Consider the following 23,511-nt stretch of genomic DNA (forward strand, 5'->3'; position numbering starts at 1 on the left):
CGTGGTTCGAATCCCCGCGATGGGGTAAGCTCCTGTTGCTCAGTCCCGGCTCCTGCCAATCTAGCAGTTCGAAAGCACGTCAAAGTGCAAGTAGATAAATAGGTACCGCTCTGGCGGGAAGGTAAACGGCGTTTCTGTGCACTGCTCTGGTTCGCCAGAAGCGGCTTAGTCATGCTGGTTACATGACCCAGAAGCTGTACGCCGGCTCTCTCGGCCAATAAAGCGAGATGAGCGCCGCAACCCCGGAGTCGGTCACGACTGGACCTAATGGTCAAGGGTCCCTTTACCTTTACAGTACTGCAACCTTACTTCCATTTAGCTAGGAGCAAGCCTCATTGAAGTCAGTTGGGCCTTTTGAGTAATAATTCGTTTTATTATTACAGTGGTACCTCGGGTTAAGTACTTAATTCGTTCTGGAGATCCATTCTTAACCTGAAACTGTTCTTAACCTGAAGCACCACTTTAGCTAATCGTGCTGCGCCGCTGCAGCACGATTTCTGTTCTCATCCTGAAGCAAAGTTTTTAACCCGAGGTAGTATTTCTGGGTTAGCGGAGTCTGTAACCTGAAGCGTATGTAACCCGAGGTACCAAGGAGCTCAAGGTGGAGTACAACAAGACCCCCCCTCAATCACAACAACCTTGTGAGGTAGGGCAGGCTGCGAGACAATGACAGGCTCAAGGTCACCCAGAGGGCACTATGGCTGTGTGGGGACAAAACACAATAAAACAGGCTCGCGCACCACAGCTTCCGTCTTAGGTGCAATAATGGTTCATAGGATCGCGATGCAAGCCCCTCCCTTACCCTCTTGCGCGGTTTCCTCTCCGAATTCCTCTTACGACACCGCCCCCCCCAAAAAAAACCCCACTGTGAGGCAACGGGAAGCAGGTGACTTATCCCCTCACGCCCTGCTGCCATAGCAACGGGCTCAAAAAACGCGCCAAGCTCCCACGGCGCTCGCGCACAATGCACCCCCCCGACCCCCGCTAGTCAGCCCTCTGAGGGCGGAGCCGGAGCAGCTGCGGGCGGCGGAGGAGAGGGGGCGGGGGTGGTCCCGGGCCGCGCGTGCGCGCTGCGGAGAGCGTCGGTTTGTCTGGTTCCTATGACAACGGCGCCGGCTTGGAGGCCTCGGCCGCCCGGGACGAGATGAAGCTGAAGCGGTTCTTGCTAAGATATTACCCTCCGGGTGCGGAATGGGGCAGGGAAGGACAGTGTGGGGAGAGTCAATGTTAAAGTTGGGGAGCGGGAGAATGACGACGGGGAAGCCTTACGTGCGGCGGGCAAGCGTGGGCGATTGAAAGGAGGGGATGGTGGAGTCGGGGAAGAAAGGGTTAACGGATATAGCTATATACAATGACACACACACACACACACACACACACACGAGAAACACAAATGTGGAGGGGAAAGAGTCGCAGAGTGGGGGGGAAAGGTTTAATTGAAACGGTTGAGCCCCGGAACCTATTTGCTCAGCAGGTCTGTTGAATGGAAAAGAAGCTCCGTTGCGTTCCGTCTTCAGTGAGAGCTTGTTCCGTAGTAGGTTTAATGCGTTGAACATATTGCATGGACTGGCAGTGCTTCTAAAGAAGCAAGCAAGCAAGCAAGCCAAATCGATAAGTGAGCACAGGATTGCAGCCTCGACCATGAAATGTGAAATAACAATAGAAACATAGTTTCTCTGAGGATGTGCAGAGTGCCTTTTCCTTAACTCTGAAGTAACCATGCCTACTCTTTTGGGGAAACTTGTTTCAAACATGTTCTTGTGCTTTTTAGAAATTAAATTAATAGTTAATGGGGAATCAAAAGCAAACGCAGGAAGGGTTTCAAAAAGAAAAGTCACTTGCAAGTGCTCAAAGATGGGACTTACCCCGTTGAAATACACTTTTGTGTATGAGTCCCCCACACTGAAGATGTACCGGAATAATGCACAATGAGGGCCAGAGTGGCGTCATGGTTAAGAGTGCTAGTTTATTATATCCAGGTGCAAATCCCAACTCAGTCATTAAGCTTTCCAAGTGACTATTTCAGCCCAAACCTACCTTTTAGGGTTGTCGTGGGGATAAGATGGGTAAGAAAATCATGTTTGCTGCATTCAGTGTTGTGGAGAAATGATGCAATATAAATGTCATAAATAAAATAACTGGGCCTTATTTGTCTGACCCTTTCTATCTGTGACAGCTTTATCTTGTGGTTGCCTAGGATGACATTTAGATGGTTCTGATAGACAGTTACATTGACCACTCTGCTGAAGTCAGTGCATAGGCTTTTGACATTTAATAGTTGTGGAGTTTTAACTAAAAGTACCTTATGGTAACCAAGATAACTTTAGCATATGACAGGCAGTAGGAACACAAAGTACTCAGCTCATGGTTGTGCACCATGGGTAGATAAAAAGCCATAGTTGCTGTCAGCTGAAATGATTTATTACTTATGAATTGATGTATGAGGTGACTTGAAGAAAAGCTGCATTCTACTAAATCCCTAGTGTTACAAACATTTGTGTAATGTTGACAATTCAGCCATAAGCCAAATAATGGTATACTGTATATCATACTGTTTCCTATAGGGAACAACAGACTAATATCAAAGCATTAGTCTAATACAGAATCCACAAATTATTTGTAACTGGATTACCACAGAATGCAATAAAGGTAATGTGGCAGTCAGTTTGCTTCTATGTATATCTCAGTTGTTATATATATTAGACAGGGTGTCATATTTTGCAGATTTACTTTTATATTTGGAAGATCTCAAACTGGTAAATTAAGTTGGTGAAGTAGCTTCTGCTTTTCTATACTATCAGTTGTTTGGGCTATGATCCTACAGTAACCTGAAAGTATCAGTCTTAGATGGCCATGACCATCTAAGGGTAAGCTTTGAATTCCCAGGTCAATTATTCAGACCAGCAAATAGCCATTTAAAGTGTTTGAGCCTTTGCCATGGACAAACACAAGTGGGCTTATGCAAGCTACTGTAACTCAACTGTAGCAGGAACCACACTGGTATTCCTAAAAAAGGCATTTCTGTTTCAGGGGCATCACATATTGCACCACTTAATTTTGTTGCTGGAAAACTGGATTCTTTTACTAACTAGAGTTTCTCCTGTGTTGTGTACAGTTACATGTACATAAATTGTATCTGTAACATCATTAGTGAGAGAGTTACAACTATCGCCCCCTATTTTACAAAGCCTTTAAATTTTTTATGTTTCATTCACCTTATCAAGGTTGGTCTACCTTTTTCTTTAAAAACAAAAACAAAACACTAGCAAAGCTTCCTCCTTCATCTACAGCAGCACTTCTGCTATTTCCTGGGCCGTTTTCCTGTTCTCTTTTTTTATCTTGTGCCAGAGAATTCCATAAGTTAATGATGTGGTGTTCTATCGGATGATCCAGAGTTCTGTGTGTATCATGAATAATTACATTGGTTATAAGAGTCAGTATTTATTTTTTCTATGTGAAGACTAGCTGAAGTTCAAAAGAGCTGCTTCAGTGACTGGGAATCCTTTGCACATAGAGGGACATCTGAGAAGATGTAGGATTGTGTGGGCTTGTACATGGACAGTGGCATTTCCCGTTTGAACAGGAAATCCTCAAGCCATATCACAACACCCTTCACATTTGAAAAGCAGCTTGTCATGTGGAATGGGGGTTGCCTTTGAAGGCCATAAGTTCAAAGAGCCTTTAGCATATGCATCCAGTTTCACAGTTCTTTGCCCCCTGACCTGTGTCTTACCATGTGTCACTATAGAAAATGACAAGATGCCTGCCTGATTCTGCTCCCTTATATGGTTTAAGTTAGATGTGTTGCTACTAAAATCAATAGGATTTTTTTATCGAAGGGAAGGTCAGTCTTTGTACTGTGTGCCATCAGAACCTAGCTTGATACTGAATTAATATTTGTCTTGTTTTGCTTCTTCAAAGGCATTATTTTGGAATATGTTCAAGGTGGGGAAGTGAAAACCAAATCTATAGATTTACTGGATCTCAGTGCTGCGTGAGTATTATATTTTGCTGGATATTGACACAGAACAACTTTACTGATATATACAAATCTGCTAAACAGCTAAGAAATGTATTGCAGTGTTTTTGGTCATATTGAATCATGCTTTCAAATCATCCTCTTCCAAGTACAGTCATTTAAGATTCAGGTGTTAGTGCCCAATCCTGTCTCCTATGGCATATCTAGCAATATGGCTGCTACTTTCAATGAAAACTTCATAGGGTTGAAAATTCAGGGGTGTGTGGTTTCCATTTCACAACTGATGAAGTTACAGCATTTTTGGAAAGGGCTGTAGCCTTTCATAGAGAAGGTCCCAGGTTTAATCCCTGGCACCTCCGTGTGAGGATGGGAGGGACTCTGTCTGAAACTCTGAAAACTTCTGCCAGTCAGCATAGAAAATACTGAGCTAGATGGATGAATGGTCTTACTCAGTGTAAGGCAGCTTCATATGTTCTAAAAACATAGTATTCCCACAATGGGATATATGTGAGTAAGAAATATAAGATGCATTTCATGCCTTGTAAGACGATCTCCAGCATTCATAAAGTGTATCTGAATTAGACATATAAAGATATATATTGGCTTTGGTGTTCATATTTGTTGTAAACCTCTCTTGCACACCTCTGCCTTGATTACTTGATGTGCACTGGCAGGAGCATGCAAAAGGCGTCTTTCAAAGCCACAATTAAGACTTGATCCTGGGAGCTTTCCTGGGCTAAATTGAATATGTCAAAGAAATGTTTCAGAAAACAGACATTGGGTTAGATTTAGATTAATTATGCTGAAGTCCCCTTGAAATAATTGGGATAAGGTTGTCATGATGGCTAGCTTTAAGTCCAATATTTATTTCAGTGAGACTAAAGCATTCAGTGGAACTAAACGTACCTAACAAATGTAGTCCTTGAGCATGTCAGTGACCTGTATGGAAAATATACTGGACAAATTCCATTTGTTCAATGGATGTTATTCCCTAGTGGAACATACATCCTTCACCATTGAGACTATCCTTACAGAAGTCCTTCACAAACAGGATCTAGTTTTGTAAATTGTATATTTGTTCCCTGTGATGATGCTGTGCTTTTAACATACCAAAAGCTTTGAGATTATTTTTAGAATATTTGTTTTTGTTTTTTAGCTTAAAGAGAATTTTAACTCCTTACCTCCCATGAATAACCCTGAGAAACACAATGCCAAAGTAAACTTTTTAAGACTATGTGATATTTTTTGACAAATTAGCATGTTGTTTGAAATTAAAACAAAAAACAGAAATGAGTGCTGTCACTGAGGTTATTTAAATTCAAGTAGCAGAGTAGAGCTGACCACTTGTTTTAAAACCTGCATGAACAAGTCACTAGGAAAGACCTAAACATACAGAATATTCAAAATTAATCACATTCAAATAGAAAACATTAAAATTGTAAATAAAATGACTGAAAAATGGGAAACCTGTCTTATACTCAAAAGATGCAAGGCCTAACCTAGAAAAAAAAAGTTTTACAATTGGTGTGGATTATGTTAGTAGCTGACACTGGACTTAGGTATTTCTAGGTGAACTCAGGAATTTCCAGTTACAGAAAGGTAGCCGTGTTGGCCTGCCATAGTCAAAACAAAAAAATTTTTTCCTTTCCAGTAGCACCTTAAAGACCAAGAACTAACTTAGTTGGTCTTTAAGGTGCTACTGGAAAGAAAAAAAATTTTTTGTTCAGGAATTTCCAGTGGCTGTCTACTACTTTTGTGGGGGACAAGAAATTGTGTATCTATCTTCCCGACTAATGTGTGCTCTGAGGCTTCTATGACATAGTCCAATCCTCTATGTGTTTATTCAGAAGTAAATCCCATAGAGTTCAATGTAAATAAATGTACATCTGTTTTTATGGAAAGATTAAAAAAATACATCTGTGGAGACCCACAGGTACCCTGCCCCTATTCTGAAGGATAATCTCTGTGGTTGGCACATAGGAAAATATCAAAATGACTCCCCTTCCCCCTTTCATTCTGGTTGATAAAAGCAACAGAAGGATTTCATTTTCTCTTAACTTCAGGAGGTGATAATTGTGTTTTAATATCTTTAAACATTATTCTACTTTAGTACAGATGTAGAAGCCTTAGTAGCAGATATAAGAAAAGCAGAACCTCTCATCACAGCATCACGTAAAGACCAGGTTGTACATTTAATACTGCGACTACAAGAGAAGCTAGGACAACAGGTGGACCACAAATTCTATCTTTTTAAGGTAAGAGCCATGCGACAATTTCTGATACTTGCTTTCAGTTATGTAAATACACAGAAACTAGAGGTTTTAAATGGCTGTTGGCTAAACTGTCCTGCTCTCAGGTCATTGTGAGAGCTGGCAGAAATGGAGCCAAAGCAGGGTTGCTGAGAAAGGAGGAGATATCAGCCTGCTTATGCTACATAAACAGATGTTTGCAGTAGACCCTCACACAATCCAGTGAGCATGCTCTGTAGCCGTGGAATGTTATGGGGGATAATAGAAACTAGGTTGTAGGGATGGAATGGAGTATTATGGAGGAGGGCAGGGCCGGCTGGCACCCTTTTAAGGATACACAGCAACATTTCATTGCAGGTTTTAGTTATTTATTTTAATATGGACTCTAAGGATCATGTTTGAGTATACTGAAGCAGCTTATGAGTGAGGAATGTAGTTATTTACATGTTGGTGTTTCCTGTGTTTGGATAAGCAGGCCTGAGCTGGTTGTGTCCCACTTCCCCAGAGAATGCCAGTTAGCAATGTTTTGTGGCTTGCCTCAAGTTCAATTTCTGCTGCTCCTGGCTGGCAGAAGAAGCAGCTTTATCAAGCTCCTAGTGGAACACCATGCATGAATATGGGCTGCATTCAGGTTGGTGCCTCTCAGGTTGTGCAGCCCTAGTCCACAGACTCTGTAAAGGCGCAAGTAGAAGCAAGTGGTAACTTGTGAGTGGGGTGAAGGCAGTGGTGTCCTCCCAGTGGTGACAATAAACTTATTGGGCCATTTTGGCTAGTTTGGAGCTCTCTCAGCCTCACTGCCATTGCCTGATGACTACATCACTGCCACTGCCTCTGCACCCCATGAGCCACTGCTCAGGGGAAGATGTCATATGGAAGGCCAAGCCTGAGTGCAGTGGTTTTGGGCTTTTTACCTAATATTCTGTTCTGACAACAGATCACATGAATATATTAATTCTCACACAGTTCCAATTCTGTGACTGCAAGTTGTTTTTAACTGTTTTTATAATTGGATTTTAAATTGTTGCAAACCACCCTGAGACCTGCTGATGAAGGGCAGGTAATACATTTAATAACAACCACAACTCCTGTGGGTGGTGGAATTGGGGGTGTTTGTTGTCAGTTTCAGTAGCTTTTCCACAATCTGCAGTACCTTTTTCACAGTGCCAGATGGCAGTGTTGAGTTACCTAACCAGCAAGTTAATTGCTGCTGATTTTCAGAAAGAGGATTTCAGCCAGAGCCTAGCCTCTCCAGGGAACTCACTCATCACTCCCTTGGTTATCTCTGCTGAAAGAGACTGGCACCGGGAGCTAACCAATACATACAAGTAGTCGAGCATATTGGAAAATAAGTTGCAGCGCTTGATGCACATATCCTTGCTGCATTATGTGGTTAAGTAGCTGATTTACAATCAGCACAGACTCTCAGAAAGCCTGTATTTTTGTATGGTGGGGTGGGAGGAAAATCATAGGAAGACTATATGAAGGGATGGTCTCTATGTAAAATAGCTGTGTGGAAAAAAATTGATTTAAATATGAACCAGAGCTATTACTGGTGTCCCTTCCTTATCTGCATTTGATGTCAAAGAGTGTGGATAGATCTCTTAAGAACAGTACACTACTTTTCATCTAGCAGCATGAGGTTTATCCACACATGAGGATCATTGTCTCTTCTAGAGCGCCAGCTGACAGACAGTCTGTTGCTGAAATTTGGGGATCTGATGGTTTTAAAGAACAGCACAACACTGAACTCAAGCTGTTAGTCAATGTTTGGGAGAGGCTTTCCTGATTCTTTCATGGCCCCCCTTTTCCCCAAGCAGTGAAAAGTGATCTGTATCCTTTGGCTAGCAATATAAGGCTGTTTTCTGCTTCTGAGCAGGGTGCAGGGTGGGGTGGGGAATCGGTTGTGAAGGTTGAGCTGCTCCATGCTGTAGACCAGTAAAAAGCTGTTTGTGAAAAGACAACAGTGAGTTTGACTGTTGATGAAAATATGTCAAATTGGGTACACTCACAAAACATCTCATGCATGCTTGAGAATGTTACAGATAGATAGCCGTGTTGGTCTGCCATAGTCAAAACAAAAATTTTTTTTCCTTCCAGTAGCACCTTAAAGACCAACTAAGTTAGTTCTTGGTATGAGCTTTCGTGTGCATGCACACTTCTTCAGATACACTGCCATCTGCCAATCACCCATTCCCACCACCCTTCTGAGTAATACCCCTCCCTACCTTCTCACTATATAGAAGGATCTGGCAACTTCTGTTTCAGTGTATCTGAAGAAGTGTGCATGCACACGAAAGCTCATACCAAGAACTAACTTAGTTGGTCTTTAAGGTGCTACTGGAAGGAAAAAATTTTTATGCTTGAGAATATGTTCTATCTTTCTACCCAGATCAACAGATCCAATGTTGGTGCAATCTGCTCTTGAAAATATGTATAAGGAAGCGGTGTCTCTCACATTCTCTTACTATTTGTGCTTGACTTTAAGAGTTTTTAAGTGCTTTCACACAGTTGGCCTCAGAAATAGTTTTTCTTTCTAGTCATTGTCTTAACACCAGCTTCTTGAATATTGGCTTATTCTGATTTTTGAAAAGGTGATTACACTGATGTAATGTCATTGCAGTGCTCCACACTTTCACATTGTTAAGTTGACTGCTGTTTTATTCTTTTAAAAAATAATAAGTTGAACTTGGCTGGTTCATGACCCCACATACAGGCTACTTCATAATTCCAAATCTATATCCCCTTCTTTTGTTTTGCAAAAGTCAGGAATTGTAGATAAATCTTTTAAGAGTTATACAGTACCTTTCACTAATTCACCTAGAGGCATGGATCCAGTTCTGACAGTTGAGCTTTGAATATCTGAGATTGTAATAGTATTGTGAGAAGGAATAATGGATATGTACCTGTATAGTTAATTACTCAAAGATTTGTTACAAGAAAGTTACAGACAAAACTGACTTTAGTTGAATTGTGACAAAGCAGGGATGAGGAATCCAGAGGAATCCATCAGTGTGCTTCTTTCCTTTGTACAGCACGCTACATTCTAGCCATGCAGTAACACATACTGTATCCACACATACATGTTAATCTTCACCCAGGCAGACAAAAAGCATTATCTCAGCAAGGTAAACACTCAAGGAGGCTACAGATCAGGGCTGTTGATCAAGGGAAGGGGTGAGGCCTGGTGAGAGTCCTGTGGATGAGACAGAAAGGTCTGGTGGGCTGCAATTGGCCCGCAGGTCTGAGTGTTCCCATCCTTATAATAAAGAGTGCTGCTGGTAGTGATTTTCTTGTGCAGTAATAAGAACTGCACAAATCTATTGAGCGTGAGGAATAATTAGGGGTATGCAGAGTATAATTGGAAAGAGGACTAGTGTTGCATTTCCACTTCATAGCAGATTGCAGTTGCCAGCAACACCTCCTAAATGAAGACACAGAGTTGGTGTAAACATATACCTTTCTTTGCAGTTTCCTGGGTGATAAAGGTTTTTTGTTGGTGGTGGTGTTCCCAGCATAGTAGCAAGCTGTCGTAACACAACTTAATAGGGATTTGAATGTGTCATGGATACAACATGCTGCTATAGCATAAGGTTTTAATCCAAATGGGCCCAGTCTTTCCAAAGCCCCGCTGAGTTCAATAGGAAAAGTAAATGTAGCCTTAAAACAACACTACTGAGATTAATGTGACTTAAAAGTGCTTAACTTTAGTTTAGCTGTTCCCATTGATTAAAATAATATTTAAGTATTTAGATTTGTGAAGGCAAATACCTAGGAATGTAAAGAAAATTATATTACCTTTATTTTCTAATTTCAGGTACTCCGGGCTCATATATTGCCACTGACTAATGTTGCCTTTAACAAATCAGGTTCTTGGTAAGTTTGGGTGTTTAAATTCAAACTATGCATGATCTTCCAAGGCTTATCTAAATATAAACTGAATACTGTATAGTATTTTACGGTCTATAATTTCCTCTGCTGAGATTCTGGTTCAAAAAAGGGTTATTAAGATAATTAGTAGCATTGGAAATGCCAAAATCCAACATATTTAGTTAACAATTCTTATTTTGTAAAAGAAAATACAGCAAAATGACAGTGGAAAATGTAAGATATCTCTTGTTTTGCCTCCCTCCCCTTGTATTAGATCCCCAGTTGTTCTCCTTATACGCTTCTTGCCTGGTCTTTGATCCTTCATCAAATCAAATCAAATGAGAAAAGTGAAAGGGGATGGGGAGCAGGGGAAATACGTAAATTACAACAAAAACCCAACATGTTTTTTAAAATATCATTAATTGAGAAGAACGTAGAAGCAGTAGAGTCAATTCACAAGAAGTTATATTTTTTCTGATCCCTCTGAGATGTTTTAGCAATGTAGTCAGCAGTGGCTTAAATTGTGGGGTGAGGAATATGGAAGAAATGTTTCTTAAACCCTCCATTCTTCTTGTCCACTCTAGTTTTATCACTGGAAGCTATGACAGAACATGCAAACTTTGGGACACTGCTTCAGGAGAAGAGTTACGTTCTCTGGAAGGACATAGGAATGTGGTCTATGCAATTGCTTTCAATAATCCGTATGGGTATGCAACTTTTCAGAATCTTTGATCTTTAAAGCCCTAGATGGCCTCAGCACATTATTTCTTTGGTACTCTACATCCAAATCATTTTAATTCTTCTTTGTAAATCGTTTTTTACTTTCCCCTTGTACTCTGTTTCATTCTTTAAAATTTAGTGACAAGATTGCAACTGGATCATTTGACAAGACCTGCAAATTATGGAGTGTAGACACAGGAAAGTGCTATTACACCTTTAGGGGACACACAGCAGAAATAGTGAGTACAGGAGCTTTGGAATAATCATTACTACATATGGTACGATCAAATTCTTAAAAACCTCTTTAAAGTTAAGTGTTGTTTTCTCTGTTATTCTCAGTGAAACTATGCTAACAAGTACCACAATACATGCTACTATTCTCAAAAAAATCTGGGACGATAATTTGTACCTACTTAAGTGAAGATATGGAGCAGTAGTAGCTCCATGTTTGTTGTAACATATTTTTCTTGATTCTGTGGCATTATCATTACAAGGTAGAATGGGCTCCTTTATTACCGTAATTGCAATGGACATTGTCCCTCCACATGGTCTAATTGTGAGAGTAAAATTCCTTCCTGTACCCCAAGGAAAATATTCCAAGCAATCAAATGAGTGAATCTTTATTACCAGCTATGATCCTATGGCTGTCATGTTTTATTTTACAGGCCTATAAACAGTCAATGACTAGAAACAATTACTGTCATGCTCTAACATATTGTGACTGGGACCAGTACCTAGGAGAACAGAAAATCCAAGAATTTCTTATAAAGGTTTTCCTTCTCTCTTTTTTCCTAACAGGTTTGCTTGTCATTTAATCTTCAAAGTACATTGGTTGCTACTGGAAGTATGGATACCACAGCTAAATTATGGGACATACAGACTGGAGAAGAAGTAGTCAGATTAACAGTGGGTTGCAGCTCTTATTAGTGATGACTTGGGTGTTTTTTTGTGAAATTGCTATTAAAAGAGCAGTTCTTAATTAAAAGAGCAGTTCTTAATTATCATTTGCAAAATTCAGAGACGAGAATTTATGCAGAACTCTTAGCATATGTAGCTAAATAATGCATTAAGCAAACATAAAGGAAGACTGAAAGCTGTGATACTAATTAAAAACCATTAAATCTTAAGTGCAGAACAATCCTATGCATATTTATTTGGAAATCCTACTGTGTTCCGTGGGGCTCCCTCCCAGCTAAGTGTGAATAGGATTGCAGCCTAAATAACATACTTTTTCCAGATGTGGCTTTACTACTACAAGGTAGAATGACCTGCTTTATTGATTAAAATGGACTGGTAATATTCTTTGAAACCTCTCCTGCACTCAAAGGCACTATAATTGCTTTCAGATCTATTATTACCTGGGATTATAAATAAAGGGGTTATAATATACCCTGTAGGGACGCGGGTGGCGCTGTGGTCTAAACCACTGAGCCTAGGGCTTGCAGATCAGAAGGTCAGAGGTTCGAATTCCCGTGACGGGGTGAGCTCCTGTTCCTTGGTCCCAGCTCCTGCCAACCTAGCAGTTTGAAAGCACGTCAAAGTGCAAGTAGATAAATAGGTACCGCTGCGGTGGGAAGGTAAACGGCGTTTCCGTGCGCTGCTCTGGTTTGCCAGAAGTGGCTTAGTCATGCTGGCCACATGACTCGGAAGCTGTACTCCGGCTCCCTCGGCCTGTAAAGCGAGATGAGCACCGCAACCCCAGAGTCGGCCACGACTGGACCTAATGGTCAGGGGTCCCTTTACCTTTACCTTTACCTTTAATATATCCTGTAAGATTGAAGAGAGCTCTCTTAATAATATCACAAATACATGTAGACAGGTATTGCTATTGGCTGCTTCACAGTTTTTAAAAATCTGCACAAACTTTGGATGATGGTATAATTCTATCACTGCAATATACTCAATTTTTAAAATTTCATTTTTCTTCTGTCTTTCCTCCATGGAGGTCCGGGAAATATTTAAAAATATATAACAACTTTGTAAGGTAGGCTAGTGTTGAGAGACAGTAACTGACCCAGGGTCACTGAGTGAGATTCATGATTTGAATGTGACGATTTGAACCCAGATACCAGTGTTATTTAATTAACCTTCCCACAAATAAATCAGAATGAATGCTCAGTATAATAGCTGACTGTCTAACCTCCATGAAAGCAACTGAGACTGAGTGCTCAATAAGCAGGTTGTCTAGAAGTGACCCAGAACCTTACATTACATGATACTTTGCCCATCCAGACTGGGATTTTCTATGTTCTTTTTTGAATCTTTGGGGGGAAATGGTTTTTTGAATAAAACATAAAGTTTGTATGTTTACAGACAACTGGAAGGATTTTTTTTCAGGATCGCTTTCCATAAAATAATAGTAACAAAGAAAACAAAATTCAGAATCATAAAAGTTTGTACATCTTTATAAATCCTAGATCAGTCGTAGGCAAACTCGGCCCTCCGGAACTGGAGTTCCCAACTAGAGCTGGATGTAAACGAGCATGTGATACACAATCGTCATGCCTGTACCCTTTTAAGGTGGAATGGAACTATATCCTAACAGTTTTGGGACTACAACTCCCATCATCCCTAGCTAAAAGGACCAGTGGTCAGGGATGATGGGAGTTGTAGTCCCAAAACATCCGGAGGGCCGAGTTTGTCTATGCCTGTCCTAGATTATTTCTACATAAAGATCTTTGTTTAAACTTTAAACCTTCTTTTTATAACTTTAGGGGCACTCTGCAGAGATTATTGCATTATCATTTAATACTACAGGAGACAGAATCATCACTGGTTCCTTTGACCATACAGTTGCAGTGTGGGATGTTGGCACGGGCAGGTACTATTTTAAATCTTGTTTTATTTCATGCTTTACAGAACTCTTAAAATAATTCTATACAGGCTCTAGAGTTGTTCAAATTATAAATCTGCCTTTATTTGTTTGTATTTAATACATTTCAAGCAACAATAAGCTTCTAGAAACCAGGAAGGTGAAAATTAGGCATATTGCTTCTCTGCGATTCTCCCTAGCAACAGTTCAAAGTTCCATCTGCCAGAAAGCTAAGATAATAGTTCTCTGTGTTGGCAAGTTATGTAGGATATAGCAGAGCAGTGGAGGATATATATTGTGATATTAATCTTAGACCTTTGTTTCATCACCTGGGAGGCTTGTATTGAATAATCATGGCACAAGCTTTCTTATACTGAATTAGACCAATGGTCCATCAAACCCAAATATGACTGGCAGGTCCTATTCAAGGTCTGCAAAGAGACCACCCCTAGCCTTCATGGGAAACTATGGGTCTTTTTGGTATCATGAAACTAATGCATCTGAATAACATTTTGTCAAATTGATACAGTGGAAACATTAAAAGCCTTGTGATGATCAGCAATAACTTATATGAGCCTGGAATAACATTCATTTCCCATCTTAAGTTATCGTTGAAGGGTCAATATAATTATAAATACATGATATGAATTAAATAGTGTAATTGGTTTGTGAACATTAATATATATATTTTTTGAAATTACCACAAGCAAATAGGAATTTCCCCCCCTTCAGAATTTTTGCTTTTGTGATGTTTTCATTTGGTGCAACCATTAATTAAGGTGTCTCTATGTTGCTCAGTCCCAGCTCCTGCCAACCTAGTAGTTCGAAAGCACGTCAAAGTGCAAGTAGATAAATAGGTACTGCTCTGGCAGGAAGGTAAACAGCATTTCCGTGCGCTGCTCTGGTTCGCCAGAAGCAGCTTAGTCATGCTGGCCACATGACCCGGAAGCTGTCTGTGGACAAACGCTGGCTCCCTCGGCCTGTAAAGCGAGATGAGCACTGCAACCTCAGAGTCATTCGCGACTGAACTTAACAGTCAGGGGTCCCTTTACCCTTTACCTTTATGTGCAGTCTAAGAAGGACCACAAGTTACACGTATTATATAAGGGTTGTATAGGTTATGAGCACTGAACCATAGGCAACACATGAATACACATGTTAAAGATTGATTGTGTACACACATAAACACAAAAACATGGATGCATGAGAGAGTGGTATGACTGCAGTGGTATTCATTAATGGTTTCTTGAATTGCAGTGATGACTATTCTGTGACCCCAAAAACACACTGATTTACATTCTCTGCAGTATACATACTCATTAAGGTTTTCTAGGGTTTAACCTATAGGATCTAAATGGTCATTGACAACTAATTTTCACACTTTCTTCAAAGTGAAATATATATTAGCCTGCCCTCAGTGGGTCTGGTAGATGGAACTGCCCACCTGTGAATCACCTGGCATCAAAATGATGTCAGGTGAAGCATTTTTCTTTGCCCATGTGGCTTCAAAACTCTCTTTAATGTATTTATATGGAGAACAATATAGCGGGCTATAAAACCAGCACCCTAGAGTTCTTTTGTGCTGTAGCAACAGCTTGGCATCTGTCTGTCTCGGAGACAAAGGAGAAGTGTTGCTTTGGGGGTAAAGTCAGTTTGTTGGAAGGTTGCAGCGCCTGCTATAGCTGTAGAAACAGGAGAGACCCGTTTTTGTTGCCGCTGGGGTAGATGAAGGTGTCTGGTTGTGCTGATGCAGATGCACCACCTCGTTTTTTCGCTCTGCACTCCTCCCAGCAGTCATTCCTCCTCTGCTCACTGCTATGGATACCCAACCTCAGTGTCTGTCTCATCATCTGCAAGGAGTTCCCACACAGCGGAGCTGATGCTGTCACTCTTCATGTCACATTTGAAGACATCTTTGTAACACAGAATTGGTCTGCCAACAGGAGTGAACTATTATTGCCCTGTGACTTTATATGTTCTGCCTGTGTAATTGTCCACTCTTGATTATCTATGAGATAACCAGTAATACTTGAATTAGACTTTTTGTCTTGTTTTGCAACTGAATTGTATCTAGGTTGAAAAATACTATTTCTAAACATGCAGTGGACAGGTGCTAGGGAGTCATAACCAGCTGAGACTCCCAGATGTGTACCCACCATGTGTCCTTGTGTATTATATGGGTACAAATGTGCACTGGATAATTTTCTGATGCTAATTCTAATTACGGTAGTCGGCATCAGAAAATTTCTAGTTTGCATTGGAAAATCCTCCGATGCCCTAGAGAGTGATCTAATTTAGCATGCTTATTTTACTTGTGTTTAGTAACCAAATGCAAAGCTTTGAAACTGTCAACTGCCTAATATTGTATTTGCAGTTGGCATCCAATCACTTACAAACATTTTTGTGTGCTTATGTGTGGAAAGATTAAGCGCTGGAAAAATTTCCTTAACAATTTCCATAGAAAATTGTGTTAATCAGATCTGAGGCTTCTGAAGATTTACGTAGACTTGCACGTGTAGGTCAAATTGTAATACAAAGGCTGCAATCCTATGTATATTTATTTGGGAGTACAGCTCATTGAACTGTGACTTGGACTTGCCGATCAGAAGGTCAGCGGTTCGAATCCCTGCGACGGAGTGAGCTCCTGTTACTCGGTCCCTGCTCCTGCCAACCTAGCAGTTCGAAAGCACGTCAAAGTGCAAGTAGATAAATAGGTAGTGCTTCAGCAGGAAGGTAAACGGCGTTTCCGTGCGCTGCACTGGTTCGCCAGAAGCGGCTTAGTCATACTGGTCACATGACCCGGAAGCTGTACGCCGGCTCCCTCGGCCAATAAAGCGAGATGAGCGCCACAACCCCAGAGTCGGCCACGACTGGACCTAATGGTCAGGGGTCCCTTTACCTTTAAGCATGCATAGGATTGCACTGCAAATGACTGGGGAAACATTAAAGATTTAACCTGTAGCATTTTGTCTATTTCTTTTTATAGATGCCCTTTGCATAATACATTTATATTTGAATCAACCATATAACATGTTTTTTATTCTCTCCTGGTAGGAGGATGCATACTTTAATAGGCCATCGTGCAGAAATAAGTAGTGCACAGTTCAACTGGGACTGCACTCTTATAATCACTGGATCAATGGACAAAACATGCATGGTAAGATACTTGGATCCCTATTAACCTGATTTATTGCTGTCAGTAGTATACGAAAAATAATCATAGTATTGACTAACCCATACATTTGTAGGTCTGAATCCAGGAATACATTCTTCTTGGCCTGCATGAAGGCGTGTGGGGAAAATTAGCTTTCCCCCAGAGCAGGTATAGAATAAAGGTGTAGGTTTACTCTTACATCTCTTTAAAATAATAGACAAAGGGCATGTACACACTGCCTGATAATATGCATTCAGTGCTGGTTGCAGAAAACCAGAATATTTCATTTGGAGCAAAAACAAAATTAGTTAAATGTGATCCACTTTGCCTAAACCAAAACAATCTCAACTCACCAGGCTCTTAGCAGGATTCCTTGTTCACAAGTAGGCCTTTCTTCCTTGAAGCCTTCCTCTCAAACTCTCCAGAATCTCTGCGTATCACCTGAGATCTGCTTGGTGAACCCACCTCTTGGCTATCCACCTGCTTATATAGCTTCTCCCTGTCTGTCATTTGATCCCTCCAGATCTGGGCTGCAGGAACAAGGAAGCTGGGAGCTTTTAATTTTCCCACCCCTAGACACAGGTGTGCAGTTAGTCACATCAGCAATGGTGGACCCTATGCCTTGATAGTTTATTAGTCCTGGGGCACCAGCTAAGACTCCACATTAACCCTATACTTCCCAAATGAGCAGACAGGTAAAAAGATGCATTCCCATTTTATAGACAAACAGTCCAGGACAGTAAAGTCCAATTCCTTTACATTCCATCTTTCTAAAAAAAGGCCCAAAGCTTATCTCTAAAAATGCCCCACCAGTTCATTTGCAATATCACACTTCAAAAGAAAGAAATACAGAAAATAAGAGGAACGCTACAGGCTAGCCTGGTTTAGGGAAGAAACACCAACATTTATTGACTTCTGGGGAGTTCTTTTTTCTTTTCTTTTCTAGCCTTTATTGGCATAAGAGTTGAATCTGTGAATAAGCTGCTAGCATGGAAATCAATTCCAGGAGATATCTGGCTTGTGCTGGTAACACGTCAAGCAAAATATTTGTTAACCTTGCTTTCTGCCAAATCTGTGTGCTCATATGAAAGAACGAATAGTGATTGACTAGCTACACAGGCCGCAAGCAGTTCAGTCAAATAAATAAAGAAGCTGATTTGGGTTCCCTGTCATTATTTTGCTTTCTGTCCACATTGCAGTTGTGGAACGCACTGACTGGCAAGCGTGTGGCAACATTAACAGGCCACGATGATGAAGTATTAGACGTTTGCTTTGATTACACTGGCCAGCGTATTGCAACTGCCTCAGCTGATGGTAGGTGAAATTGATTTTTTTTATTAAAATGTCTTCATCGCGTGTCAGCTGATTTGAAGAGCATCTCTTGGGGGGTAACATGGCAACTCCCAGTAGCTCCTTCTGTGCATCATGGATGACTCCACATGAGGGCAAAGAAAGAATCCTCTAAGAGAGGAACTCTGGTGAGGTGAATGCTTGTTCTGGAAACTGGCTAAGTTTTCTAATACAGCCAATCTTGTGGAAAACCTCCATAATAACACCAAGGAATGATTATATCCATATAGTGAGCCATTTTTAATGTGTTATGTGATGTGCTCTTTGGCAGCTTTCTCACAGGGCTGTGATATTTAACTCAGTCTTCTGCCCCAAGCTATCTCATATATCGGATCTGTCTAATGAGTCTAGAAGCTTCCAAACCATTTTCGTATGAGTGCCGCCTTCTCATAAGACCATGCAATTTTAACCTGCTTTCAGTGACCACCACAGAACACCAAAAGTTTATAGTGAAAGAGTATGCATAGCAATGGTAGCTACTCCCATATAGGGATGGGGACAAATTCAATTCAGTTTACATTTCAAGGCAAACCCACCTAATTTGTACTTTCCCAAACAATACAAGAATGTAAGCACAACCATCTTTCAAAATTTGAAGTCTGAATTTTGGTGTCCAATCAAAAATGCATATACTAAAGTGTACATATAAAAACATATTTTGTTGAAAATAATATTACGTTATATTAGTGAATATATTTTTGCAAAAATGCATTATATTAGGGGAAATTGTATACAAAAATGTGTATATTAGGATATATTTGGAAAGGCTGATGAATTTTCATGTGAACTTTAAAAAAATCTGCCAACTGATACTGAAACATTGAGAACTGTACTTGAGATTTGAAAAATGAGAAACTTAAGGGAAACCAAAATTGAGAGATTCACCCATCCCTACTCTAAATCAGTGGGCTTTGAGTTGCAGCCAGTCATTTCTAACATTTGCCTGCTCTGGTTCCTGACAAAATTGCAGATGTGTTTAAGCACAACAGGTAAATGCCTATACTAAACTCATGATTGTTTTGTTTGTTTTCTACTGAAGGATCAGCAAGAGTTTATGATGCAGAAACAAAAAAATGTGTATCAAAACTTGAAGGCCACGGAGGAGAAATTTCAAAGGTGACTGTTGTTTTATTTCTCTGTACTGCTGGTAAAAAAATTGAGAATATTTGCATAAATGTGTATATATATATATATATATATATATATATATATATATATATATATATGTTAAAGACAGATGCTTAAGTTGTTCTTAAATCCATACTGCATGAGCAAGACGAAGGCAGCCCATACATATGTTTCCTGATTTATGGCAGTGTTGTTGGCTAGATACTCTGTTTTGTCATTTAAATTTTGGAGAGCAGTGACAGGTTCAGTATCTGTTTGGATGATTAAAGGAAATATTACTGTCTGTGTGATGAAATTTGGCAGCACTGTGATATGATGAATCTAATATAGCAAGGATAAAATTATATTTGCAGATTAAAATTTCCAATTTCTTTTTTTAGTTCCGAAAGCTTAAAGAGTAGTAGTAATTATAGTTATTTTACATAAAATAAATAAACATTGTAGATTCAATAAGAAATGAAGAATTGCTACTGATTCTATAACTTTTTTAAAAAGCAGAAAGATATTCAAATAGAATACAAAACGGTTTCCATGTAAGGTTTTGGAATGCCTGTCTTTGGATTTTCCTTCCTTCTTTTTAAAGTTATTTCTATGAGTTTCCTAAGGAAATAACAGTTCTACATCCCACAATTTTATATGTACTTCATTAATGTTTCCCATTTGTTGTGCACATACGAAATGACAAATGTCACGATTCAGCCCCTAAATTGAGAGGCAGAAATAGGTAGAGGTTAAAGGACTGCTTTCAAGAATCGGTTTATGTGGCTTATGAATCTATGCACTAAAGAGATGCACTAAGGCCTTTGGAGGCCTGCAAGGAACCTCCAGAGTAACATTTAGATTTAAACTGACCTATTTGGTAAAGGAGAGAAAAGGGCAGAAATTATTGAATAAAGGTGCAGGTGGATGAGAAAGAATTTTAAATTTTTGGAATGTTGATTTCAAACATGAGGCTAGTCGCTAATTGAATATTAACGTCACAATTATATTTGGCTACTGAACTCCTCATTGCATATGTGACTAGTTAACTGTAATTCATTATTCTCTCCATTGCTCACCTGGTGCCTTCGCAGCATATCTTTAGGCTCCAAGCAAAATCATTCTCTATAACCAGACCTTTGGCTGAATATTCTATGGCCTTTTAAATGTGTTTGTGGGACGGGGGTTCTTGGTTTGTTTTTGTTTCTGTTTTTATCATGTATTTTGTGTTTTTATCTAGTATTTTTGTGTTGTGAACTGTCCTGTGATTTTCAGATGAAGGGTGGAATACAAATTTGACAAATAAATCCTAAATAATCCCAGAGTTATTATCTTGAGGTGGCAATTCCTTCCTACCTGAGCAAGCTCCTTGATTACTGTCTTGGATCACTTTAAGTCATTGTGCTGGCTTGTGGAACTGAGAATAACAATAGCAATTCTGCTGTTGTTTCTTTGGGAATGTTTCATAAGTTACTATTTAGTTCTCAGAAATGGAATCCCAAATATAAAATATGGTATAGCAAGTGTTATAATTTTTGAAAGGCTCGTGTTTAGCATTAAAACCACAATTTATTCACAGAAGCCACCCATGATTGAGCCACTTTGTGAATATTTGTCTACTTGGAATCAAGTACTTCACAGTATTTCACAGGATAAAGTGTTTCACAGGATAATGTGTGACGTGACCCTTGTTTTAAGATGAAAGACAGAAAAGCTCCTTGCTTTGAAGGGTTTATTATTGATCAGCCCACTCCAGCCTCTGAATCTACCCGTGTAGATAGAAACTGGAAGACAAAATATATTCAGGGGCTGTTGTCCCAGACACTGCAAACCTGCGTGAACCATGGTGGACAAGCTTTAAGATAAGTAATGCCATTTCCTTGCCTCTTTAAAAAATAATTCTTTTTTCTTTGTTTTTAAAAGATCTGTTTCAATCCTCAAGGCAGTCGCATTCTTACAGCCAGCTCAGATAAGACAGCTCGGCTTTGGGAGCCTCAGACAGGACAATGCATTCAAATACTAGAAGGCCACACTGATGAAATATTTTCGTGTGCTTTCAATTACAAGGGCAATATAATCATTACAGGTAACTAACAGCTATATTGAAAATTGTCCTTCTACTTGTTTACACTAAAGTGATGTCAAATAAGGACAGTTTCCTGGTTTCTGTTGTCATGCCTCATTCAGTCCAATTCCGTTGAAAACTTGGATCAAACAGTTATTTTTGTGGCATATTGCTTTTCCACACTAGTTGAATTGTTTCAAAATGGGGTGCTGGCCTAGAGAAGTTGGGTTAAGTAAGTAGGGTGGGGTGGGGGAACGGGACAGCCATTGAATAGCAAGCTTTAACAAATAGATATGCTTTCCTCTTTCATCAGTGGAGGTGTTTTTCCAACATTGCAATAAGAGGGGAATGGGGGCATAGCAGCATTACTAAGGCAACTGTAATCCTAGAGCCAAATTTAAGAAGCCTTTTCTACAGCATTTCAACACAACTAGTTTAGAATATGTAGAAGAGTTAGGTTGGCAGTTCTTAGATGGTGGCCTCGCATTCATCGGAAGATATTGATATCTGTAGGTTGCAATCTGTGTTGGCACCTTTTTCCTGATAGAAGCTCTATGCCTTTAACAACAGCATTGCAGACAAATATTCATGGGATGCACAGAGATTTAGTGATGAGAAAAGGTGCACCTTTTGAATGTATGCCTGTTGGGTTCCTATTAAAAGCCCAGAACACACGAAACTGCCTTATGCTCAGTAGTTCTGTCTTTTCTAAAACTAAGTGCCTCTCCAAGATCTCAAGCATGGGAATTTCTCAGCCTTCCTACCTGATAATTTTTTTGATCTAGAGATATTTGGGCTTCAACTTGGGACATTCTATATACAAAGCATGTGTTCTATTACTGTGCAGTTGGCTCATTATTTCAAAGGAGAGAAATTTGCAAAGTGTCGTTTGCTAAACTCTAATTCATTCAACTGCATCATAGTTGGAAGACAAGATTGCCAATGAATTTGAGAACAAGGGATGTATTTGAAATATCTCCTGCCCCAAATAACAGGAAGCTGTAGTTTTATATTATAGATATATGAATGACATTTGAAATGTTAATCTATTACTTTTCTTTCTAGGTAGCAAGGATAATACATGTAGGATATGGCGCTAATTGAGGACAATCTCTGACCCGACTTCCCAGTGGCTTTTATATGAGGAGCTTATTATACAGGCAATAACTACTAAGCCCTTTAAAAACCTGTTTTCTGTTTTTGCCTTTTTAAAAATGTTACTGAAGTAGACTTATTTCCTGGACTCATGAAATTAGCAATGTTAGCTAGTTATGTGATAGGTTCTACTCTAATAGCATTGATATATGTGTTAGTGACTTAGTTGCGACAAGTGGCATTGTTTTCTTTGTAATGGTTTTTAGGCCAGTTGGGTGGGGAAAGGGGGGGGGGGGAAGCACCGTGATCTTATTAGCAATGCATTGCCTTACTTGAATGCCTCTCCATTTGGTTGGATAATTTTTACTATGCTTAATTTTTATTTAATAAAAATATTTAAAACACTATAAAAGTCCAGCTCTTTATGTAGCATTAACAGTTGAGCATATATTAAAACTGTCTATTCAAGTATTGTCTGAAACCTCTGAAGAAAGTGCTTATTAAAACTTTTTTTAAAAAAATTAAAAAGCTGCCATATAGCTCTACATTTACTCATCAATTTTTTAAAAAAACAACTTATTACATATTGGATTTATAGTCTCTTCCATCTTGAAGCCTTAGAGTGACCAACAATATATTTAAAAACCATATCTGAAATGCAATATTAAGCTTCAGCGTAAATCACTTAGTTCCTAAACTTCAGGCCACACACTATGAAGCAGCATAATGGATGGTAGTGGGTATGCACCAAACATTTGGTAAATGTTTTTCTCAACTGCTACAAAGGATGCTTCACTTTTTAACCTTTTCCTTTGTGCTATATGAATAAAAATATTATATATTATCTAGGTTCTAGAGTGTAAAACACTGCATGGGTTCATGCATTTAGCTTGGGAGTAGTTCTATTGTGTCATGGTGGGGAAGTTGCAAAAGTCCTACCCCTCCCTTGTGAACTGAGTGTCCAATCTCAAGCCTGGCTCATGTGATCTGCCACTTTGAGCAGGAATGGTTACATGAAAATTGGGTCTCAATAAGAGGTCTGTCTGACCCACACTGGAGAAGTAGCTTGCACCATAGAGGAGAGGGGCTCACACCTTTTTAATCAAGCCTTTG

The 23,511-nt window shown here is 39.7% G+C and overlaps 1 protein-coding gene across 1 annotated transcript; it reads left to right on the forward strand.

Moving 5' to 3' along the window:
• The first annotated feature begins 1,032 nt into the window (after window positions 1-1,032).
• On the forward strand, window positions 1,033-22,537 carry DAW1 (dynein assembly factor with WD repeats 1). Its single transcript, XM_053390123.1, has 13 exons — window positions 1,033-1,184; window positions 3,922-3,994; window positions 6,090-6,234; window positions 10,043-10,101; window positions 10,680-10,802; window positions 10,955-11,054; window positions 11,614-11,721; window positions 13,530-13,636; window positions 16,682-16,784; window positions 17,981-18,095; window positions 19,171-19,247; window positions 21,162-21,324; window positions 22,369-22,537. The coding sequence occupies exons 1-13, from the start codon at window positions 1,145-1,147 to the stop codon at window positions 22,401-22,403; spliced, it is 1,248 nt and encodes a 415-aa protein (XP_053246098.1). The 5' UTR covers window positions 1,033-1,144; the 3' UTR covers window positions 22,404-22,537.
• The last annotated feature ends 974 nt before the right edge of the window (window positions 22,538-23,511 follow it).

The sequence above is a fragment of the Podarcis raffonei genome, chromosome 5, assembly GCF_027172205.1.
Source record: "Podarcis raffonei isolate rPodRaf1 chromosome 5, rPodRaf1.pri, whole genome shotgun sequence".
In the NCBI taxonomy this organism is placed as follows: domain Eukaryota; kingdom Metazoa; phylum Chordata; class Lepidosauria; order Squamata; family Lacertidae; genus Podarcis; species Podarcis raffonei.

Excerpts from the sequence above, each read along its gene's own strand:
- DAW1 (XM_053390123.1), top strand. The coding sequence starts at position 1,145 with ATGAAGCTGAAGCGGTTCTTGCTAAGATATTACCCTCCGG. Across the intron at positions 11,055-11,613 it reads GGGGACACACAGCAGAAATA|GTTTGCTTGTCATTTAATCT; the intron begins GTGAGTACAGGA and ends TTTTCCTAACAG. Across the intron at positions 16,785-17,980 it reads CAATGGACAAAACATGCATG|TTGTGGAACGCACTGACTGG; the intron begins GTAAGATACTTG and ends TCCACATTGCAG.